Source organism: Battus philenor, unplaced genomic scaffold (assembly GCF_028537555.1).
Source record: "Battus philenor isolate CCGP_79_NKW_IND1 unplaced genomic scaffold, ilBatPhil1.0.hap1 SCAF_2, whole genome shotgun sequence".
NCBI lineage: Eukaryota > Metazoa > Arthropoda > Insecta > Lepidoptera > Papilionidae > Battus > Battus philenor.
The window spans coordinates 13,408,353-13,431,055 of NW_027181682.1; the positions used below are offsets into that span (position 1 = coordinate 13,408,353).

The 22,703-nt window shown below is 33.6% G+C and overlaps 1 protein-coding gene across 1 annotated transcript in view; it reads left to right on the top strand.

Moving 5' to 3' along the window:
* The window catches only part of Gpo1 (glycerophosphate oxidase 1), a 33,061-nt gene extending 10,563 nt beyond the window's left edge, over nucleotides 1-22,498 (top strand). The window contains exons 2-16 of the mRNA XM_068764701.1: nucleotides 6,057-6,149; nucleotides 7,914-8,082; nucleotides 10,375-10,597; nucleotides 11,259-11,422; nucleotides 11,560-11,693; nucleotides 12,539-12,696; nucleotides 13,443-13,636; nucleotides 14,210-14,404; nucleotides 15,248-15,369; nucleotides 15,693-15,829; nucleotides 16,887-17,040; nucleotides 17,514-17,702; nucleotides 19,884-19,982; nucleotides 21,393-21,544; nucleotides 22,034-22,498. Coding sequence (XP_068620802.1) covers nucleotides 6,057-6,149; nucleotides 7,914-8,082; nucleotides 10,375-10,597; nucleotides 11,259-11,422; nucleotides 11,560-11,693; nucleotides 12,539-12,696; nucleotides 13,443-13,636; nucleotides 14,210-14,404; nucleotides 15,248-15,369; nucleotides 15,693-15,829; nucleotides 16,887-17,040; nucleotides 17,514-17,702; nucleotides 19,884-19,982; nucleotides 21,393-21,527 — 2,166 coding nt within the window. The 3' untranslated portion in view covers nucleotides 21,528-21,544; nucleotides 22,034-22,498. The remainder of the gene's footprint in view (nucleotides 1-6,056; nucleotides 6,150-7,913; nucleotides 8,083-10,374; nucleotides 10,598-11,258; nucleotides 11,423-11,559; nucleotides 11,694-12,538; nucleotides 12,697-13,442; nucleotides 13,637-14,209; nucleotides 14,405-15,247; nucleotides 15,370-15,692; nucleotides 15,830-16,886; nucleotides 17,041-17,513; nucleotides 17,703-19,883; nucleotides 19,983-21,392; nucleotides 21,545-22,033) is intronic.
* Nucleotides 22,499-22,703: the final 205 nt, after the last annotated feature.

The following is a 22,703-nucleotide window of genomic DNA, read 5'->3' on the forward strand; positions in this document are numbered from 1 at the left end:
ATGTATTTTAAATATCGAGAAAGCTCTTTCAATTGTCCAATGGATCAGGTCAAGGTTAGATATAAAAAGTGTGTGTACTCTTCTGGCTCCCGACCAAATGCAACGTACAAAGTATAGATTATTATGTGCGATATAAAAGACATCTGTCGTATTCTTGGACTGTTTTTAGTATTATACTGTTATGTAAGTTTTTGAATTTTAATCAATTCAGTGTATTATGTAAAGGCCCGTACTGAGGCTCCCGAGGAAATAATGACTCTTAGTCACTGTTACTACTAAAATCTTGTAAACAAATGAGTCCACAGTTTTTGTAGTCTAACTTAAACTGCACACTTGCTTAAAATAACTTTTATTCTTTATACAACATAAGTGTATTAAAGTTGAACAATGGTAGCCCAGTATTAGAGAACTGTAACTTGCGATCGCATGTCACGGGTTCGATTCTCGAGATATAACCTTATATAATTCACACTTTGTGCATTATTTATATAAGACTACCACTGATCATGAAAAAGTTTCCAGAGAATGGGCAAATGAAATGGCAATGGCAGCAGAGTCCTCTGAGTAACATAACACCACACTGCGTGGGGATTGGTATATCCTTCAATATATATCTCTGGGGAAGGTCTGCCTTATAGTATAGGCCTGTATAGACTGAAACGACTACGAACGATGACGAAGTATATTTAAAAAAAAAACGACAGTTTGTAAATTGCGTTATGGAAATGATTAAACCATCCATCAATATATAACTTCTCTAATATAATAATACCGTATATCTAATTGACGTGCGTTCCTATTTAGTAAAGTCATTAAAGAATGACTTTGAATATAATTTATTTATTTTTTTAATAAGGTCTGTTTATATTTGTTTGAATTTGATAATAATAATGTCAAACATACGTGTACTAAACCAGTACATGTTGCATAACAACCAATTACAAAGAAACACACAGTGCAACACAGTAACGTAAAGTGTAACAGTACTATGTAAAAAAATAGTTTGATACAGTTTATATAGTACAAAGAATCTAATCATTATTTAGTTTAAAAATATGTATTTATTTAACGTATTCATATAAAAAAATTGAGAAACGAAACACTATAAACAACAAAAAATATGAGTATAAATAAATACAAGAATTTGGAATGAAAAGTCATAAGAAATAAAAAATTTTTCTAAACTAAATCGAACATTCGAGAAAGAGATTACTTGCCATTATACTCCAATGCCTGAAGACGAAGGTCTTTGTTGAGTGTGTTGCTGATGATAACTTACGGATCCGAGGCGTGGTCGCTGACGGTGGGCCTTATAAGAGGCTCAAGGACATCCAAAGAGCGAAGGAGATTGTTACGCTCGGAGTTTTGTTGTGTGATCAAATCAGAAACGAGAAGATCCGCAACAGAACCAAAGCCAACGATGTACCTCCAAAAATTATTCGTCCGAAGTAGTAGCGGGTGGCATTCATCACTCATGCAACCAATTCCCGAATAACTTTCGAGCGGCGACCACGTGGGTTCTCTAACTGCTAAGTGGACCGACGACATTTTTGCAGGAGTCTTAAGTCCAGCAGTGGGCGTCTATCGACTGAAAAGAATTCAAACATTTGAAAAATATTTTACAACCACATTATAAAAATATCATACGACAGTTATTACAGTTAATAGATTTGCAATAAAAAAACTAGATAATAAGAGATCATGTAAAATATACGCAATTGTTTTATTTAATCTACGTTATTATGAATCATAATTCTAATTGTTATCTAGTTATCAGATTAGACTGAATGATTCAAGAAAACCTAACCAAGATCCACACGTGTTTTAATATAGATATGGAATTGGATGAATTCAAGGTTTTGCAGATCGATATGCAGACACCATGATCATCATATCAGCGGTGGAATGTCCACTGCTTACTTTACTAGCTTTAGATATAAGCCTTCCCATAGTTTTCCAATAGTACCAGTTGGAATCGACCTGTATTCAGCGTCTTCCGATGACAAGAAAAAGCTCGTGTATGTGGACGTTTCCACTCCAAAACCTTACTTTAATCGTAAGGCCGCAGCGGTCATTGACTTATCCGTTCTGTATTATTAGAATGTTTTTACCTATATTTACCACTAATTATAAAGTATCATCGTTTTCCTTTCCTTGATTTTATAATAATTATATTCAGCTAGTAAAGCAAAATCGAAATAGAATATTTAAAAAAGGAACAATTATCAAAAAATATATCTATTTAAGTACAAGACCTCGTTAATGTCATTGAAAATCGCTGGATGTCGGTCGCATCCCAACGATCTTTTAGGAAATCTATGGTGAGGCCTTTGTCCAGCAGTGGACATCCTACGGCTTTTTAATGATATGTATTGTAAAAAGATGAACGTTATGTATATAAATTATAACTGTTATTCAAAGAGTATATATATAGCTCATTCATTCCTGTGTAAACAATTACTGCGCATTATCATATAAATGCGTGTACTATATGTGTTTATATGAATATCCGGTGGCGTCTTAAGACATAGTGTAATTCAAGTAAATAGCACAGTATGGTTTGTTAATAAATGTAATAAGACGTTATATCTTATGCGTACCGACTGTAACATTGTATGAAATGAGACAGTTACTATTTTTTTTACTTAAACGGGTAAGCATTGTGTTTCTCAAGTTTAACTTAGATAATTTTTATAATAATGGAGAATATATTACGTAATATTATGTCAGAGCGACTGACCTTCGGATCCGTGACGTGGTCGCTTACGATGAGTTTTATAAAAAGGCTCAAGGTCACTCAGAGGTCAATGGAGAGGGTTATGCTCGAAGTATCTCTGAAAGATCGAATCATAAATGAGATGATCCGCAGAAGAACCAAGGTCACAGAGGTAGCTCGAAGAATTACTTGTCCGAAGTAGCAGTTAGCGGGGCACATCTCCCATGTAATCAACGGTTGGGGTTGAAAGTTTCTCATGTTGGGACCATGATGATGATGATAATGATGATGTCAAACCAATGCAAGAGTGTTTCCAAGGAATTAGAAAACAGATTTATTTCAACTGTATAGTTCAGTTCAGGAAAATTTATTCAAAGATATACATATGCACCATTTCTTGTTAAATAGTACATAGGTGTAACTAATGTATCCATAATTAATCGTTTTGCTTTTTACTTAGGGCTGCCATATAACCTTACAGTATTTATTTCCTTTATTATAGTCCCATAATGGATATTTTATTGGAGTCATATATGTATGTGTGTTCACGTTTATGTGACATAAAATTAAAATAACAAATAAAATAATATAATATTGGTTCTTTTTCATTTGCATTATCCATTCATTTCGTACTTTTTAGTAACTTTGAATAGCTTTGATAAATATCAATATTATCATCTATTCTGTTTTAAGACATCATTTATAGTAATTGTTTTTTGATCTTTAAAATAGTATGTAGTTGTAGTAATCTGAAGGACTTTATATTTTTATTTCATTTTTAGACTTTTCAGCTTTCGATATTTTATTTACCTCATCATATGAATATATTTAATAATCTTAAATTTTTGACAACCCTAGCGTTCTTGGATAGCAGACTCATAAAAGTAATAATAATTCCAAAGATATCATCACAGACACTACAGATAAAATAACACGACCAATATGTTTGTACCGATTATGGAATCTATTTCTCCAATTAATTTATATTTGTATGTATAGTTTATTTGAATTTGTATTATGGTAATTTATAAGTAATTCCATTAAATGACTAATTACGAATACAATGCTGGACTTAATTTATAAAAAATTCCTAACATTTTGATTAAGCTTAAACAATTGTTTGTTCACAAAAACAAATGCGATTTTCCGCAGCAAAAATCAAATATTTATTCCTAAGACTAGTATCGTTGGTTAATATTTTTATAGGCAATGTATATATCCCCGAAAACTCTCATTGAAAAATGTTCCAAGAACATTATCGTTCTACTGGTTATTATACTGTTATGATCAAAACGTTAAATAAATATGTTGTTTTAAATATATAGTCAAAATTATTAACTAATTTTTATTTCTATAAAAGACGTTATCTTGTGTTGAATATAGAATTTTTGTATTCGAATTGATTTTAGATATTAATACAACTTTGATATGACTAAAAATTTTGCACAAAATATTCTTAAAGTCAAAATTATCCTAGGACTCAAAACGCTAAATCGACCAAAAAATTTTTAAAATGTGTGTGTAATGTGTATTACATTGTCTTACTAAAACATAGCAGTAAAAATTTCTTATTGCAATTTAAAAAAATATATATAATTGTCAAACTTTAATAAACCAGGAAAAATAGTAGTATAAGCATTGTATAGATAAGCACGTGTTTGTCGTAATTTTACGTTGTGGCGGCGAGACGAGGAACTGATAACTATCTACTCGCGTGTACTGATAGCAATTCTGATAAGACCAATCATTCAACGAACACGCCAGACATGCGAAGACTCCATGGTGTCATGGCCTTTGACGGAACATTCTGGCAAATCCCTTTACTTTTTGTTATCACGGTCGAACAAATTACGTAAAATTACATAAAACCTTTTTTTATCTGTTTTCATTGAAGTAAATTTCCGACGATAACATATGATATGAAACGAAATTAACTTGAACATCATATTGCTTAACCAGTGTGGTTTTTTTTTTAAAGATATCATAAGCAAAGGGTCAAAATAATTTTAATGTTTTATTTTCTAATGTTACTAGCATACTATCGCGTTTGGTTGAAATTAATAATAACAGTCCGATTTTTATATTCTGTCCTATTCCATATTAGTTATTTGAAGGAGGTTTAAGCGTGCAAATACCTTTTCACAATGATATAAAAATGAATTTATTTCATCAACGAAGTTTGGGTATTCATCAGCTATTAATAATTGTTCAGTACAGAATATAAAATAATAAAATTATTTAGATTTTAATTGTAATTTATTCGGTAAAATATTATGCAATTCTGGCAACATATAAATAAGCAGCAACATTGACAACTGTCACTTTTTTTTTAAAAAATTAACCGTAGTTCATTAAAAAATAATTGCGTAATAATAAATAAAGCGATGAATGATATAAAAAGAAATTTAGTCTATCAACTAAGCTTGGGTAATTTGAATCAATCGTTACCATTTAGTCACCGTCTACAAACATTATTTATCGAAATCTAAACGATTTATGAGCATTTATGTAACAACGGCTCACAAATTATTCTTGGGCAGTGGTAGTCTCGCGGTAGAGGATTGAGACTTGTGATCGTAAGTCGCGGGTTCGATTCCCGGGATACAATTTTATAAAAATTTGTGTATAAAAATAGGCCACTACTCATAAATAAGTTTCCAGGCGTGCGGCACCGAGATCACTCGGTGTTTGGCACTGGTCGGTGTAACATTACTCCTGGGGATGCCCCGTAGAGGGATGAAACACGTGTTGAGTTAATTAACGGTCGTAGTTATATAATTCGCATTGTTTGCGCATGCGCATTTATCAGCGGGATGGCGGGCGGTGCACTTTATTGCACGACTACTGCTACATAGCGGAAGTAGCTATATATTAGTCCTTTTCTCACTTAAGATACATATGTTAAAAAGTACTATGTTAATCAGGTTTAGCGGGATCCGCATTTTTATCTATATTGAAGATAACGTCTTATTTCCTCACGTATGTAAAAGGAAATACGACAAAGATTACTTAAACTAATTTTTACAACTGATATAGATACTAATATCGCTTTTCATTGTAAAAGGGCTTAGTATAATTACATATCCCTATTTTTTTGTAAATTTCGATATCAATGTTTTTGATACTTACAAAATTTGATGTACATTGTTGTTTATTAGCTTACGAGGGCTTGAGGAAGCAGATCATAGATGGCTCTTAGTCTAAACCTTGTTTACTTGATTCAGCCACAGGAACCTCGACTTAGGCCGACTTTACAACTTATAATATTTGTTCTTTGTGACGCAAACTAACAATAAAGTTGTTTGTAATGAGAGTTATAGAGATTGATGATTGTTTGCAGATGTCTCGTCGGAGGTTGCTGTTGGGCGGAGCGGCTGGTGCAGCCGGCGCTGTCATGGCTGCCTGGGCCATCGCCGCGGACGATTCACCAGCAGTAAGTCAGCCTGCTATAACTTTCCTTCTTGGTAGCTCTCGCTTGTTATTGTTTCAACATTTTGCCTGATACACTGAAGATCATCAAGCGACGTCTCCCAAAACCAGGGAGAACGACAACAAAAGTTACATGTTGTAACTTTTGTTGTCGTTGTGTCGGATTTGTGGGAGTCGTATATACACTGACGTGATGTCTGAATGAATAATAGGTGTAAGATTTTGTGGGCGAGCGTAGCCGACGGGCGAACTTAGTGTGCCGAATTAGTGCAGCGAGCACATGCACGCACCGGTGACGCGGGCGCAGACCTTTTGTTACTTTTGTTTCTTTTGTTTCTTTTATTCCTTTTGCGCCTTTGTTCTATTGCCCGCTTTCACTCGGTCGCAGAGCACATTGCGCCCCAGAGTCCCACGACGAATGCACGTCCTTTTTGCTCGCACTCAAGCGCTAATAAAAATTTGTTCGTGTGTTAAATAAATTGATAAAGTGTTACAAACGTCTTTTAATAAGACACTAACACCTTTAGATTCTAGACACATTCATGTTAGAGTGCTACCAGTAAGTAGAGATTCAAGAAAATTTCAACATCTAGAGCTATGAAAGTAATGCAACGACGGCAATACCTACGAAGCGAGGACTGTTCCCCTCGACAAAACTCGGGGGGTGCTGAATGACGTGTACCCGAATCACACAGACGCGTCACATAACACCCAAGTGACGCACTTGTAGCTTGTAGCAGGAGAAATTTAATTTTAGAACCCTGTGACGAAAGCAGCTGTAACAGCCTCATCAGACTAACCGCGACGGCATTAAACAGAAACCAGAGCCTTCATTTCACCACTGCTGGACATAAAATATTTAAATTTAAATTTAAAGTCGAGCCGCATTAAGGTCCGTTAATTATCTCACTTTTTTAATTACAAATACTGTCGATGAAGTACAACTCAAAAGAATTAAAATTAAATAAACTCTAAACTTAAAATTAGAATATAATAATAAAATAAAAACTATGTTTGTAACTACAAGAAAATTTACTTATCACTACATTTTGAAATAAAAATATTATTTAAAGCTAAAAGAAGATTATGCCTACGTTAAAATTAAATTTGAAATGTTTTGAAATGAAAACATTATTTAAAGCTAAAAGATTCGATGTCTACGTAAGGTTAAATTACCAGTTCAACAAAATTTGAATATAATTTTTCTGTTCTCGTGTCGAGATTGAAAACAGAATATTGACAAAAGGGTGAGTACGTCGCACCAGCAACCCCTGTACCCTTTCCGTGCCCTTTGAACGTTGCCTACCTACCCCGAGGGTGTCTCAAAGGGCACCCTCTCTCGGCATAATTGCTTCTTATAATGACAATGTTACGATACAAATTGCCTTCACGTTGTATTGAGATGAGGATTTTTAACGATATTTTTTTTCTTATGTTGGTACGTTTTAAATTAAATCGTATCAGTTGTAATTGGAATATGTGAATATATTACGAAAAATTATGTCAAACATGATAAAGTAGACATGCTTTTTTCTCAATTTAAAAATAGAATTTTGGAGATATCGATCAACTTCAAAATTGGTAGAATTCGCAGAGTGGACTCTAATATAAATCGGTTGTAAAGACCTAAAATGACCCTTATTGTAATTTTATTCCAGACGCGTATATTTAACATAAATTAAAAAAAACCTGAATATAGTTATGGTGGCCACTTTTGTCTGCCACAATTTTCAAAAAGGAAAAAAAATGTGTTTGTTTTTAATTTCAGGAATGGTACAAAGCGGGAACGGTATCGGCGCGATCGGAACGCAAGAAGCGACCTCTGCCGTCGCGAACCGAGCAAGTGAACATGTTGCAGGCCGGCCATACGTACGACGTGCTTATCATTGGGGGCGGAGCCACCGGTGCGGGCTGCGCCCTGGATGCTACCACTCGAGGTATCTATCTTCATTTTAAAACTCATTTCTATTAATGTTACCCTTTAAGCTTCGTTCCTATCTTACTATGAGCAACCTTTGTAGAGATTTTAATGTCAACGAAAAACAGATTTAATCAGCAACAAAAAAAGACATTCTTGGTTCGAAAATATTGAAAAATCATGTGTGTTTTGTTTCGAACTTATTAGAGAAGTTGTTAGACGAATGAAATTCGAACCTTATGTTATCACACTAGGTATTAAGTTTATATGAACGCTGTTTTAATTCATTATAATAGAATATTTAATAGATACATAGATATCTATGTATGACTATACCTTCAATTGTAACTACAATCATAAGTAAATCCAGATCCAATAGTTAAATACAAAATGAAGCATTAGAAATGCTTTATTATGTAATAGAAAGCAATAAAACTAAGACAATGTTGTAATAAAGTGATTACTCTGAAATACGCTTCATTTTATTTTTAAGTTAACACGAAATGTGTCAAAAGATAGGCCTGTCGATTTCCAATATAAAAAGGAAAACGTGTTACGCATTGCAACACATTTAACAGTATATCGTTTAAATCCACAAAGGTTTCTTTTTATATAAAATCGGTATCAAAAAAGTTTTTTTGCTAATAAATGGTCATTGGCAACTAGGCGGTAGAAGACAGACTTAAGATTGTAGGTCGCGGGTTCGTTTCCCGGGATTCAATATTATATAATTAACTCTTTCTGCATTTATTACATAAGATTGTCACTGTTCACGGAAAAGTTTTTGCGGTCGCCTACTCGCCTGCCAAGGTTGACGATTATGGTATATCCCCCCATAGATATCTTTGAGGGAGGTCTTTAGCTTGCAGTAGTCTTCTATAGACTGAAACGACAATTAATAATTGACTGGAAATAATAGCCAAATTGGTGATATTTTTAAAAAGTGCACAGTTTTTTTTTTTATTAATTCTAATTTGTATCGGTATTGTTTTTTTACAATATTTTTTTATCGCTTTTACTAAGCGCAGACAGTTGGGAGAGGGTTGCCGCTATTTGATACGGATCTTTCTTCTCCCAGCTGCGAGGCACGACAGCGTTTTATAATTTTTACAGCTACAATTTATACATATTAACAATAAAGTTTGTAAGTTTTATTCAATTATATATCAGTTGGTACCTGTAATTTGGTTAGGGAGCGTTCATTTTAAGAAATCGGTCAACAAAACTTTCATTTACTACACCAATTTTTTAATTTCAAATAAACAATAATAGATCGTTTTAATAACTTTTTTTAAAAAAATGTCGACGTTTTCATTTTTTGATGCTTTTTTTTAATAGAGCGGCTTACGAAACAATAGTGACCTAGTAATTTTAAAAGCAATTGCGTTTTTAAGCGCTTTCAAGAAGTGCACTCGGTTTACTGCAATTTTTCATATTGTACACCGTCTATCGCTTTCAGGTCACGAATCTGGCGCTGGATAATTAAAAAGATTTTCTTAAATTCATTATGATTTAAAATTTTTCCTTAACAATAAATTAAAACGTACCTACCAATCAGTGTTTAATGGTCTAAATTGTATTTGATCATAAATTTATGTTACATAAATAAAATAAATATACCCTCATTTCTTATTACATTTACACATTATGTTACGTTTATATAACGTAATGTTAACATGTCTATACATATATAAATAAATATGTATGAGATTTCCACTTATGTACTGACTCATCATAGTATCTCTGGAACCATAAAGCTTGAGGACTTGAAATTTGGTAGGAATATTCATTTTACGGAGAAGAGGTCAGCTAAGAATAGTTTTTCCGAAATTACACACGTAAGGTTGAGGAGGCTTTCAAAAAGTATATATATTTTCATAATAATATGAATATACTCACGCTTTTTTATGTGTATTTTCGTACGTGTTACGTGGTCTTATAAGGTCTTAAAGACCACATAGCGCATAGGTCCGACAGCCGCTGAAACTTTAGATTTTGGAGGAGTTACCAAAGAAGTAAAAACAAAATATTTATTTTGACTAATAAAGATAATCTCAAATTTACCTTTATATATCTCTTTTTGTACTTAGGTCTGTAGTAATTTTTTTAATGGGCTTTATATTCGTTGTTAAGATTATGATTCACCACGGATCACTTTAAATATGTGTCACTTAAGAAATCATAAATGATAATGGCACTTGACGGAATACTTAATCATCACCTTTCTGTATACCTATAGAACAAAATACTTGGTAAATATTTAAAGAACCTCCTGTGAGTGAAATAATGATGATGACATGTTTATTTCTAGGCCTCCGAACAGCGTTGGTTGAAGCGGACGACTTCGCGAGCGGCACATCCAGCCGTAGTACAAAACTGATCCACGGTGGCGTTCGTTATCTTCAAAAAGCTATCATGCAGCTCGACTACGACCAGTACAAGATGGTGAAGGAGGCTTTACACGAGCGTGCGAACATGCTCGAAGTAGCACCCCATCTGACACGTCCGTTACCTATTTTGCTACCCGTTTACAAGTAAGCAGTATAATGGTTCGAAAATATTAAAATCAAAGGTTCTGATCTATATTACCAAGAATTAATGGCTTATAGTAAGAAGTTAACAAAAAACTGCCCGAATTCATTCAACAGAAGAGGTGTTTTTTTTATAACGCTAGACCACACACATCTTTAGTCACATCTTTACAGTACCACCTGTTACGGCCCCCACAGAATTTTCTAGGCTATGTCAGGTTGTCAAGAGAGGACTGCTATAGCTACTTATTAACTTTTCTATCAGAGATCCTGAAATTTCTACAGGATCAGCATTATATCACTACATACAAAGCGAAAAATCATTGAACAAAATAACACCTACATACTCTAGTCAAACGTATATAAACATTGGAAAAAACATTAGATTTTTTTTTATAAATTGCAAAGGAACTATTTCCCCAACCTAATAAAATGTTGTAAATTTATTTTTGTCAATTATTTTTATTTATGTACTAACTGTACCGACACACTGTACCGCCAGACCAATAATTTTTGCAAAAAATGTCCTTATAATGATCTTCATTTTAGCCATGGAGTGTCCACTGCAGGGCATAAGCCTCTTCTGTAGATTTCAATTTTTTTAAGAATTATGAGACTTTTATAATAAAAAAACGTTAATGTAAAATTTCGCTTTTTGTTGTAGATGGTGGCAAGTTCCTTACTATTGGTTCGGAATAAAAATGTACGATCTAGTCGCGGGCGACAGAAACGTGAAGAGTTCGTACTATCTGTCGAAGAAAAACACGCTCGAATTGTTCCCCATGTTGAAATCAGATAACCTGTGTGGAGGCATTGTTTATTATGATGGTAAATACACGAAGCCTTTTTTCCCAATTCACTGTTCTTTGCACAAATAGAGCTTTCAAAGGTCGGACCTTGTTAAAGTCTTCGGAAGATTTCTTATGAGATTATTTTCTTTTTAAACTGAGTTATTGGTGTTGCAGGTCAGCAAGACGACGCGCGTATGAACCTGGCGATAGCGCTGACAGCGGCGCGCCACGGCGCCACCATCGCCAACCACGTCAGTGTCACCAAACTGCACAAGACGGCGGGCAAACTCAGCGGCGCGCGACTAAGAGTACGTTTAATATTGTTTTGTTACAATAAACCTAGCTTACGTGAATTCTATTCGATCTTACACACACGACGGTAACGTCGGCCGTAATAAATAGAGATAAAGATAATTTCAGACATAGCAAGAATTTAAAAAGAGTAGTAATTAATTTAAGTTAATTATTAACCCTTAAATGCATAGTGATGCAAATCTACAACATACCACTTAAACGGTATAAGTAGCAGTAAATGCAGTGTTGTATAGCTGCAACATAAGGTTTTGAAAAAAAAATAAGTATAAGAATATTAAACATGTATAAAAATATTTTTCTCTGCATTGTAGTGTACCTATCTGCAAGATATTTATCTTTTTTAAAAGTAAAAATAAAAGTCGTGCATTTAAGGGTTAAATAAAATCTCTTAGTTACTAGACTAATAACATGAAAATGAACTTTATGCCACTTAGAATAAAGTATAAAACATGTAATTAAGGTCCGAAATGAATTGGTCACGTTAGCTCGATCGATCCTTTTTTTTCGTTGCTGCTGTAAAAGCGTTTTCTCTATAATGCTCTGTATTTAAAAAATAACAATAATAAGAAGAAAAAAAATGCATGTTTCTTCTTCTCCTGTTTTATTAAACTGCTGGCAGTTCTCAAACGCTTATCTGTTTCTATTGCTAATAGTGGCTATTTATAAGCATAAATATAGACTATTGTCCAACTTTGCAAAGGAAATGTTCTGTACGGATTTATTTCTAGAATATCGAATATTCGGATATCGAAGTATTGAGATATTCATAAAAAAATTGTAAAAATTTCCTTTTCTTATGTTAGTCTATACCTTATTAAACTAATATAATTTGTACCAGGACGAAATGACTGGCAAGGAATGGGATTTAAAAGCTAAATGCATCATCAACGCGACCGGTCCATTCACGGACACCATCAGGAAAATGGACGATGACTCGGTCAAGGAGATCTGCTGTCCATCATCAGGTGTTCATATTGTGCTTCCTGGATATTACAGGTGATTGTAATTAGAACTAAGACATAGCATTTAGTTTTACGAATATTTAAGTTAATTTTAAGATTCTGTCATCAGCCTGTTTCACTCGAATGTAATATATTTATATAAATAAAAGGTATATCAAAATTATCACTATAGTATAAAAAATAAACATAATTAAAAAAACATCAAATGCTTACAGTAATAAATGAGGAACCTTCTCGAAGTGTTGCACTACTTTTTATGACTTAACCTAAAACATGTACTTAAAGTTTAATTAATACGCTTTTTAATGTTTATTTATAAATTTATTAAGCTATATCACATATTTCATAACAAATATAATAATCGGTTATTTTCCTGTGATTTTCATGATGTCATCGTCTTTCATGGTCACTGAATTAGTTTCGTGGGTATTACCATTACCATTCTGACCCCCCCCCCCCCCTTCACACACACAAAAATCAGTTGTATATATAGCTGGAAACGGGTTTTTCAGTTCATATTGTAATAAAATATAGTCCATTGTTCTTATTCTTTATTATTATGCAAATACGTATATTTTTTTATGACGTGGACAATAAAGATTGTTAAATTAAATTAAATTTGACTAGCAAAATATGCAAATGTTCTTTTTTTTCCTCAATAAGAATCTTCTTTATGTCTCAACGAGTTTTACGCTTAGTAAATATTATAGTGTTTGATTATTTTTTTATAAGGTTAGGATAAAATATTTACTAGATTGATTTGTACTTTTATATTAACAGTCCAGAGCACATGGGTCTATTGGACCCCGCAACATCAGACGGGCGCGTGATCTTCTTCCTGCCGTGGCTGAAGGGCACTATCGCTGGCACTACGGACCTCCCGTGCAAGGTCACGCACAACCCTAAACCCACAGAAGACGAGATCCTCTTCATCCTTACTGAGGTCAAGAACTATCTTAACCCTGACGTTGAAGGTAATCACATTTTTGTTATAAAAAAAAATACTTAGGGGCAGTTTCTAAAATACGTCACCTGACGTTTCACTTTCTTCATTTTCTCACCATGTTATGCAATAAAAGTAATGGCTAATAATATAAAAATTAAGGTTTTTTTTTTAATAATAATAAAGAATTAAGGAATAGATAGTTTTTAAGGCTTTATTGAATATTCTGATATTTATGATCAGCATTAAAGCATCCTTAGGGTGACCGCCATTACTTACTTCTTAGACATTCTTGTCACATTAAATGACTCCACACCCCAACCTTCAGCAAATGTATCTTATCCTGCTTCTTCCTGTGTATGTAAAAATATCAAAAGTAAAACTAAATCGGTTGAAATAAAGAGATCCAGTGCCGATTGGTGTTCAAAAATCTTTCAGATGTTTGGATGTAAAAGATACTAATTTACGCTAAATATTTTTGACCAAAAATATCACCTCAATCACTAACCAACTTTTTTAAAAAAAAAATCTGAATTTAACCAAACACAATTAATTTGTCTCAAATGAAAGTTCATGTTTAACGGGATCAATTTATATTGGACAGTGCGCCGCGGTGATGTCTTATCGGCGTGGTCGGGCATCCGACCGCTGGTGTCTGACCCCAACAAGCCGGATACGCAGTCGCTGGCACGTAACCACATCGTCCACGTGTCTCCCGCCGGGCTGGTCACCATCGCCGGTGGCAAGTGGACCACTTACCGCGCTATGGCGGCAGAGACCATCGACACTGCCATTGAGAGTAAATGCTGTTTTAAATAAATATTTAAAAAAAAAGAACAATTTTAGAACCGTCTGGAATGTAATAGTATTGGTTCCAGATGTGATAATACGTTGGTTTTAGGTGTGAAAGCTTTTAAAGGGTGAATATATAGATCATTTGCTGTCAATCAATATATGGTACGCCAAATCCAAAAATCACTGTATTTAGAAATAATAAACAACGTAATGATACTATAATATGAAAAAGATTTTTCAAAATTCGAATTACTACATATTAAAATTAATTATTGCTTTATATCTATCCTTGCAGACTTTGTACTGCCAGATGTTATTAGCCTGCTCGGAATCCTGTAGACTGTAAAAGTGATCATTTTATACGGGATGATAGAAAATAGATGTAGAAACTTTTTGCTACTTTGCTACTATATATTCATTCTTTAGTCTTTGCAACTATAACTAATTATCTTGTATAATAGATGTAATGTCCTTAGTCTTGAAAAGTCCTTATGTAGTTAAGAGATTTAGGTTAATCACGGTTTAAACAATTATCATGACTTCAGCTGTACGACATCCACTGCTGGGCATAGGCCTCTCTCGTAGACGTCAATAGGACCGGTCGGAAGCTGCCTTCATCTATTCCGACTACTTTAACGAGGTCATACGTCCACCTTTTGGGTCTCCGTTCCAGAAACTTGACAGTTAGCCAGAGATACCACAGATATTATCACCAAATGGTGATCTGTGGTCAGCTAAATAAATTAGGAAAGAATGCTATATATATATTTATAGTAATAAATACGTTGTTAAATGTTTTTAATAATGTTTTCTATATGTGATGATATATATAAAATTAAAATTGCAGGTGCGAAATTGAAACCCCTGTACAAAGAATGCCAGACTGACGGATTCCTAATCGAGGGAGCTCATGGATGGACTCCTACTATGTATATTAGATTGGTGCAAGATTTCGGATTAGAAATGGAGGTAAGAAATTTATGTTCGAAATTCAAAAAAAAATTTGACAGACGCAATGTCATATTTAGATTTTTAATTAATTGTATTTATTTTATAGAACGTTGCCTTTAAAATATATCGAAAACGAATTGTATCGATCATCAATATTAAATATATTACGCAAAAAAAAATTGTGATCAGATATACTTGAAGAGGGATAAATCTTAATGAAATTATCCTGGTTTTATAACACAAACTGATAAAAACATTTATTTAGAATAGTAGTTATGTTATAAATTTTAGAAGTCATGTATATTTTGTGATATTAATGTTAATATTTTACTAATTTTTAGGTTGCACAACATTTGGCGAAGTCATACGGTGACAGAGCATTCGCGGTCGCCAAGATGGCGTCCATGACGGGCAAAAGATGGCCAATTATTGGCAAGAAAGTCCACCCTGAATTCCCATACATAGACGCCGAAATTAGGTATTGTGATATAAGCCTATGTATATTTCAGCAAAGCATATGGTTGTTAATTGATGTACAATACAGCGAATTATTAATTAATCATATTGTGATTAATTAATAATTCGCTATTAATTTGTAGCGAAAAATTCGAAAAAAATTCTAGTAATTTATCATGAAAAAAAAGCTAAAATTATTATGTAATTACTCCGGAAGTTTTAACAGTTCAACATGGCGAGTAATCAATGAAATGAATTTAGTGACGTCAGCAGTGCTTACGTCACGCTTTTTAAAAAATATTTCTGGGGTTACTACTCTTATTTATTGTGATTGTTGTAGCTGCTACTTGAACCTTGCATATTTTATCGGCTGCATTAATAATTATCTTGTTGTGACAGACTTAGCAACAGCTGAATTGCAACAAGACTATAACTTATGCGCCTCGCAACTGTGGGTATTGTTCTAAAAATATATATCTCATTTGTTGACAACAATCTTTAAATCATATACGTATATATCTATAACTTTTTTATGCCCTGTAAACGTGGAGAAATACAATTAGGTACTACAAGTTACTTACTTAAATACAAATAGGAAGTTTACTTAGAAGTAAGAAGAAGTTTATTTAAATACAAGTAGGAAGAGTTCAGGCAAGTAATTGTTGTCTTAATGTAGAAATATAAATGGCAGATACTGTTGTCATTACTTAACGTGACCAAGAAAGAGATAACCCCAAGCGATAACTTCCTCGCGTGAGCAAGTCTTTAAATATACTTTTTTCTTATATTTATACCAATTTATAAAAAAAAAATAATGCTATTTTGGCATTATGATTTCACACGATGACTAATTAATAAATTAATTCAAATAATTAAAAAAAAAAACTATTGTTCAGAGTCTTTTGATGATTCTAAATTGTTAACATCATCATCGTTGCAGCTGCGGAACGTCCACTATTGGACATAGGCATCAATTTTTAACAGAAACTATTGAAAGCTCTAGATCCATCGCCTTCTATAGCCATAACTACATGTAATTACTAAAAGTTTTGACCTCACGTAGCAATGTATATTCGTAGGTACGGCGTGCGTGAATATGCGTGCACGGCGGTGGATATGATCGCACGCCGTCTGCGGTTGGCCTTCCTCAACGTGCAGGCGGCCGTGGAGGCGCTGCCCACCATCGTAGACATCATGGCCGAGGAACTCAAGTGGAGCGACGCTGAGAAAAATGTAATTGCCATGAAATGCTGTGACGTCACAAACGTGTATTGCAAAACTAGTGGGTAGGCTCCCCACTAGTGAGCCAACGACATGTCAAGGTCGCGGGAAATTCTAGAAGAAAATTGTTCTAGAAAATCTTTATGCTTAGTTAACATACGGTGCATTAACATAAGGTGCGTGGGGGGGTAAGTTAAAAGCCTTGGGAATTTTCCAGAGAAATTGTGGTCGAAGTGAATTGAATGAATTGAAACGGGATCATTATGGAAGGTATTACGATGGGCGTGATGAGATGAGGAATATGAGGTCTTTTCCGTCAGTACGTCAATATTTACCTGTACTTCGCATACAAAAAAAGCACTTGGCGTCAAAACAGTTGTTGCAATGATACTCACCTAGATGGCGCTGTACTACTAATGAGTTCGACTAATAATTACCTCCTATTCTACACAGAATCGGTATTAATGATATTATTATGATTGCAGCGTCAAATTAAAGTAGCTGGCGAATTCCTCGCAAACGAGATGGGTCAAATGGTGAACCGCGCCAGCCGCGACAAGATACCAATCAACCTCAGCAAGGAAGAGATCCAGACCTACATCAAACGCTTCCAGATCATCGACAAGGACAGGAAGGGCTTCGTCTCTATCAACGATATTAGAAGAAGTCTCAAGGTATTGCGTCTGTTTGTTTCTAATTGTACAGATCTTTGTTTACATAGTAAATTGTCAGTAAATATTTCATCGAAAATTAAAATAATCCGACTATAGCAATTTATTGAGCCGATGTTAGAACTTCTCGGGCAAACTCAAATCCCAAAGCAGTCACTGATTCAGACAGGTACTCTCTCGGGAGACCTGGCGTCAAGTTATTTCATGAAGCGTTTGTCCAAGCGACCAAAGAGGTCAGCATAATAGATAGGGGAGGACAACACTCAACTATCATAGATAAGTGTAATATTTCTAGAGTTTCTTCCGTCAGTTCTTTTCAAGCAATACCAACCAAGTTGAGTTCCCGCATTCCGGGGCGCCCTTAAGTTGGAATACTTAACGTTTTCTGAGTAACAACCCAAGTCGATTTCCCCTCTCAAGGGTTCTGGCGCTAGGTCTTTGTATGGAGAGGCCTAAGCGAACTAAGAGCTCTGCGGTCTCTTAATCTGGTAGTAAAGTAGTAGCGGCACGAGCCAACTCTTCTGTCGATCGTACATTGTGTATTTCCAAAATTTTTGACTGCCTAAAATCACTTAATTCAATCACATTTTTATTACAATTCCACAAAACTTTATTGTACTAAAAAATGGAAAACGCATATTAAAATTAAATTGATGGAGAAGGCATATGATTCAGTAAACGAATATTTAAAAGACAAGAATTCTTGACAATGATGTCATTATGTAAATCCTACTATATAAAACATTTTGTAAATTTTTTTTGATAGATATGTTAGCGTTTCTTCCTGCTTCTTCACAACTATAACATCTTGCGAATTAGAGTTAAAAATATAAAAAAATATTAAAATAAAGTTCAAGATAAAAAGAATCCTGTTAAAAGTTCCAATGTTGAATAAATGTAAATAATATTTATGTATGTATTAATCAATTTATTTCAGTTATTTATAAAAAATAATGTTATAGAGTATGGGTGTAAAACCGACAGACGCCGAAATAAGTTCGCTACTATCTGAAATAGACGCCACATATCACGGACAACTGGAACTGCAAGATTATCTTCAGGTAGAAGTCCAGCGGGTAGCGGAGGCCATTTCATGCTGCTACGTGTACTTGTATTCAATGTTGGGTTAGAGGGAACTGGAAATGTCGCATTGCCTGTTTTGGAATTTTGGTAAAACTTGTTGAAATTAAAAAAATTGGCAGTCACATGGACTGTCGAAAGAAGTGAAGTGAAGATAAATACGCGACTAAAATAATAATTATTTATTTATTTATTTTACCAATGTATGTGTTACATCAAGCCACTGATAAATACTCATTTTATAGATGTCCGACAATAGGACCGTTGAATCAAAATGCTAACCACGTATTGAATGTCAGCCCAAATCGAGGTACCCGTTTGGGAGCCCTAATGCGTGGTCACTCTTTGGAGCATCCTGGTACTCCAAATATTGTAAAAAATGTAACGGATGTAACCGTAAAAGCCTGGGTCAGGACTCTTGATGCTGCCCACGAGTTTTGTTACTAAAATGAAGTTTAACTTATACGTCTTCATGGCTTTGCAACCTTCGAAAACTAAATTATAAATATCAGTAAAATAAAACCGTGACCATCAGTGATATTACGTCAAAATTATACATTTTCAAAAATATTTTTTTAAACGTACTATTCACATACATACTTTTATTTAATTTTAAAAATAAATATGGTAACTAAATTATCTTAAAAAAGTTAACTTTTATTGAAAAACACATTTTTAATATATCAATAAACCGTCGTCATTTTACCCGTCCAAAAAAAGCATCTAACGCACACATCACATGGTCAGGTTCCCCTCGCTGGAGCCCTTGAGGCTGTTCAGTCCATGGAGCATCCGTTAAGGTGATCTAAGTAGTCTCCAGCTTCTCAATCTGTTCAAATATTAGAACGTAACCGCCCAAGCCGACCTTAAAAGAGGTTAGTCTTCATCTGTTCCCTTCCACCTCAAACCATTCTTGTCGCGGCGAATTGTTCTGATTTGTATATTGAAAAAAATCCCCTAAAAAATTCCAAAACACGGCAAGACGATTCTATAGAATCACAACGCAATGTAATACCACAAAGTAGGGATGGGTTCATCATATGCAAAACATACGTCAGTCACACATCCATTGCTTTGTTTGTTGAGGATAGCCTATGTCCACAGAACTACGGCGAGGATGTCACCGGAGAGCAGTTGCACGAAATATTACGAGAGATCGACACTAACATGAATGGTCAGGTCGAACTGGACGAATATCTGCAGGTTCATATCTATGATAACGTGTTTCTTACAAACAAACCTCATTTGTAATGCATTTTTTTTAATATGCCCATATTTGACGTTTTTCAACCAGTGCTATTGATGATATTATAGTGCATGTTTTATGTACGTTTAAATTGCATGTGTTATAAGCGTTCATTAAGATGCTACATGATGTCCAATGCTGGACATGGTCTCCCCCTTAGATTTTTAATAGGATCCGGTTAAAAATGGCCTGTATTCAACGTATTCCAACAACATCACGTCACATTGTGGTGGACATCCAAAAAGAAAAAAAAATTAAAACCTCAAAGCCTCGGCGTATAAATTTTCAATTGCCTAATTTAAAGTGCATAATTAATTATAAAAATAATTTGTAAGTAGTCTTACCAAAAGGGTTATATAAAAACATTTCGAAGCGGTAAGTAAAAAAATAATTTGTATAATAAACTGCAAGCATTATTCATTTGCGCACTATCTACATTCATTCATTTATATAAATAGACTTCATGTTTACATTCTGACTTTCAATTTATCGCCACGAATTTGCGTATGCTTCTCCAATGCTCATTAAATCAAATAATTGTTTGTCAATTGCGCCTTATTACATTTAACGCTTGATGTTTTTACTAATTTACAATATTTACGGTTTTTATTAGGGGGACCGGAAAGTAATGTCGCTTTTTTCAGTTAAATTCACATGACTATATTTGTAACAAATTTTTATTTCCAATCAACAATATATCTTTATCAACAACCTTTTGCCAACTAGTATACAAATTGTAAATGCGAGAGCGGTAAAAAACAATCTGTTTTTCTGGTCAATATGGCGACGACATTACTTTCCGTTCCTCCTGACATATAGTATTATGAAATACGTTCTCAAAATCACTTTAATTAAATATATATTTACTTAAAGTGATTATAAGTTAAGATCTTATGAATGCAACATTATTAATAGATAAATTAAGAAATATCTATTTTCTGAGTCTCTACGTATGCAGGTGTATGTCGCCTGTTTAACATATGCAGGTGCTTATACATCTTCCTACAGTGCTACCAAAACCGCAGTATCGAACACTAGATTTTAGAGAGTATCTGCCACGCCGTTCGGGCAATTCGATGTCAACGCTACCGGCGGTACAGTGGTTTCGGTAACACTATATGTCATAAGTATCCTTATATTTTTCCATACAAAAGCGATTTCCATATTGAGACAACATTTAACTTTTGTTAAATATACATCCGGATATGCAATGACAGTTTTCATAATAATTTCAATAGACTTGTATAACATAATATGTGATTATATTTAACTTCTTTGCATTTTAAAACAGTTTGTAAATATGTCCAATAGAAAGATTTTATTCAGTGTTAAAATTAATTCGTTCATTTTTTTATCTGTGCAATCAGATGATGTCGGCCATTAAATCCGGTCACGTGGCGTACTCACGGTTCGCTCGCATGGCGGAAATGGAGGAAGAACATCATGAGAAGGAGGCGCTGAAAAAGAAAATTACAGTCGAAAGGAGCGGCGGAGGCTTGTAAAAGACATAATTCATACAGTAAGTTTTAGTAATAAAAGATACTAATTACTTACCACACTTATCATATATTTCAAATAAATTATGAAATGATTTTTCATCATTATCGTCATTTTAGGTGTTAAATATCCATTGCCTGATTTATGATCAGTTGTAATAATTTTTAAACAATTAACTGTAAAAGTAGACTATCATTTTGTTTCCGGGTTCACATCCTTACCACGTTATAAGAGTAAATTAGTTAGGCGTTTTCTAATATTATCTCTGTCTGGCGAATATAATATCCCAATTTTAATGTTTTTAACAAAAAAAATTCATTATAGTTAAGTATTAATAAATTAAAACAGTAGTGTATCATATTTATTCAATATTTTTAACATTTTATTCATCAACGCCATCTGTTAATGTGTGTATAAATTACTTAGATTTCAATGAAGAAGCTAATTATAAACTTCAAAATATAGATGGCGTTAACACATTTTTATCATAAATACATTTGTTTTGTTTCAGATTTTGAATGCACACTGTATCGACTTAATGTAAGCTTAATTTATTATTATGTATTATAACTATTTATGAAAATTAAGTAATACGTTCTCATTCGTTTGTCAATTTATATGAACACATTGTTATATGTTGAATGTGCTTCGTTCGTCCACAAATTATTTTATAAGTTGTCACTATTCAATAGGACACTAGCGCTTGTACGTGTAAAACAGTAATTTATTTGAATTAAAATCTAATTAAGATTTTTATATTTTTTAATAATTATTCAATGCAACGTTTGTAGACAAACTGATGACATTAAATTTAAAAATCAATTATTAGCTTAATATTTTCTTTTAATTGTAATTGAATTACGTAGAACTTTTGTAATTATATGAAAATTATACGCTTGGCGTAAATATGTTTAAAATTTATTTCACTTATAGAATTACGTACGTGTTCATTGTGCAATAAATCTTTTTGAATCTTTATAGCATTTTTTTTATAACCTTTAGATATTCCGGGTATAGAATATGCAAATTTAAAACACAAAATTTTGCCCAGAAGAATAGTTGACAGTTTAGCATACCATAGATAATAAACAAATGATTCATGGTGCCCCTAAGTCACGCATATGGCGTCTATGGGCTAAAACGACGTGATAATTACATAACCTTTTTAGGAGTGACCATAT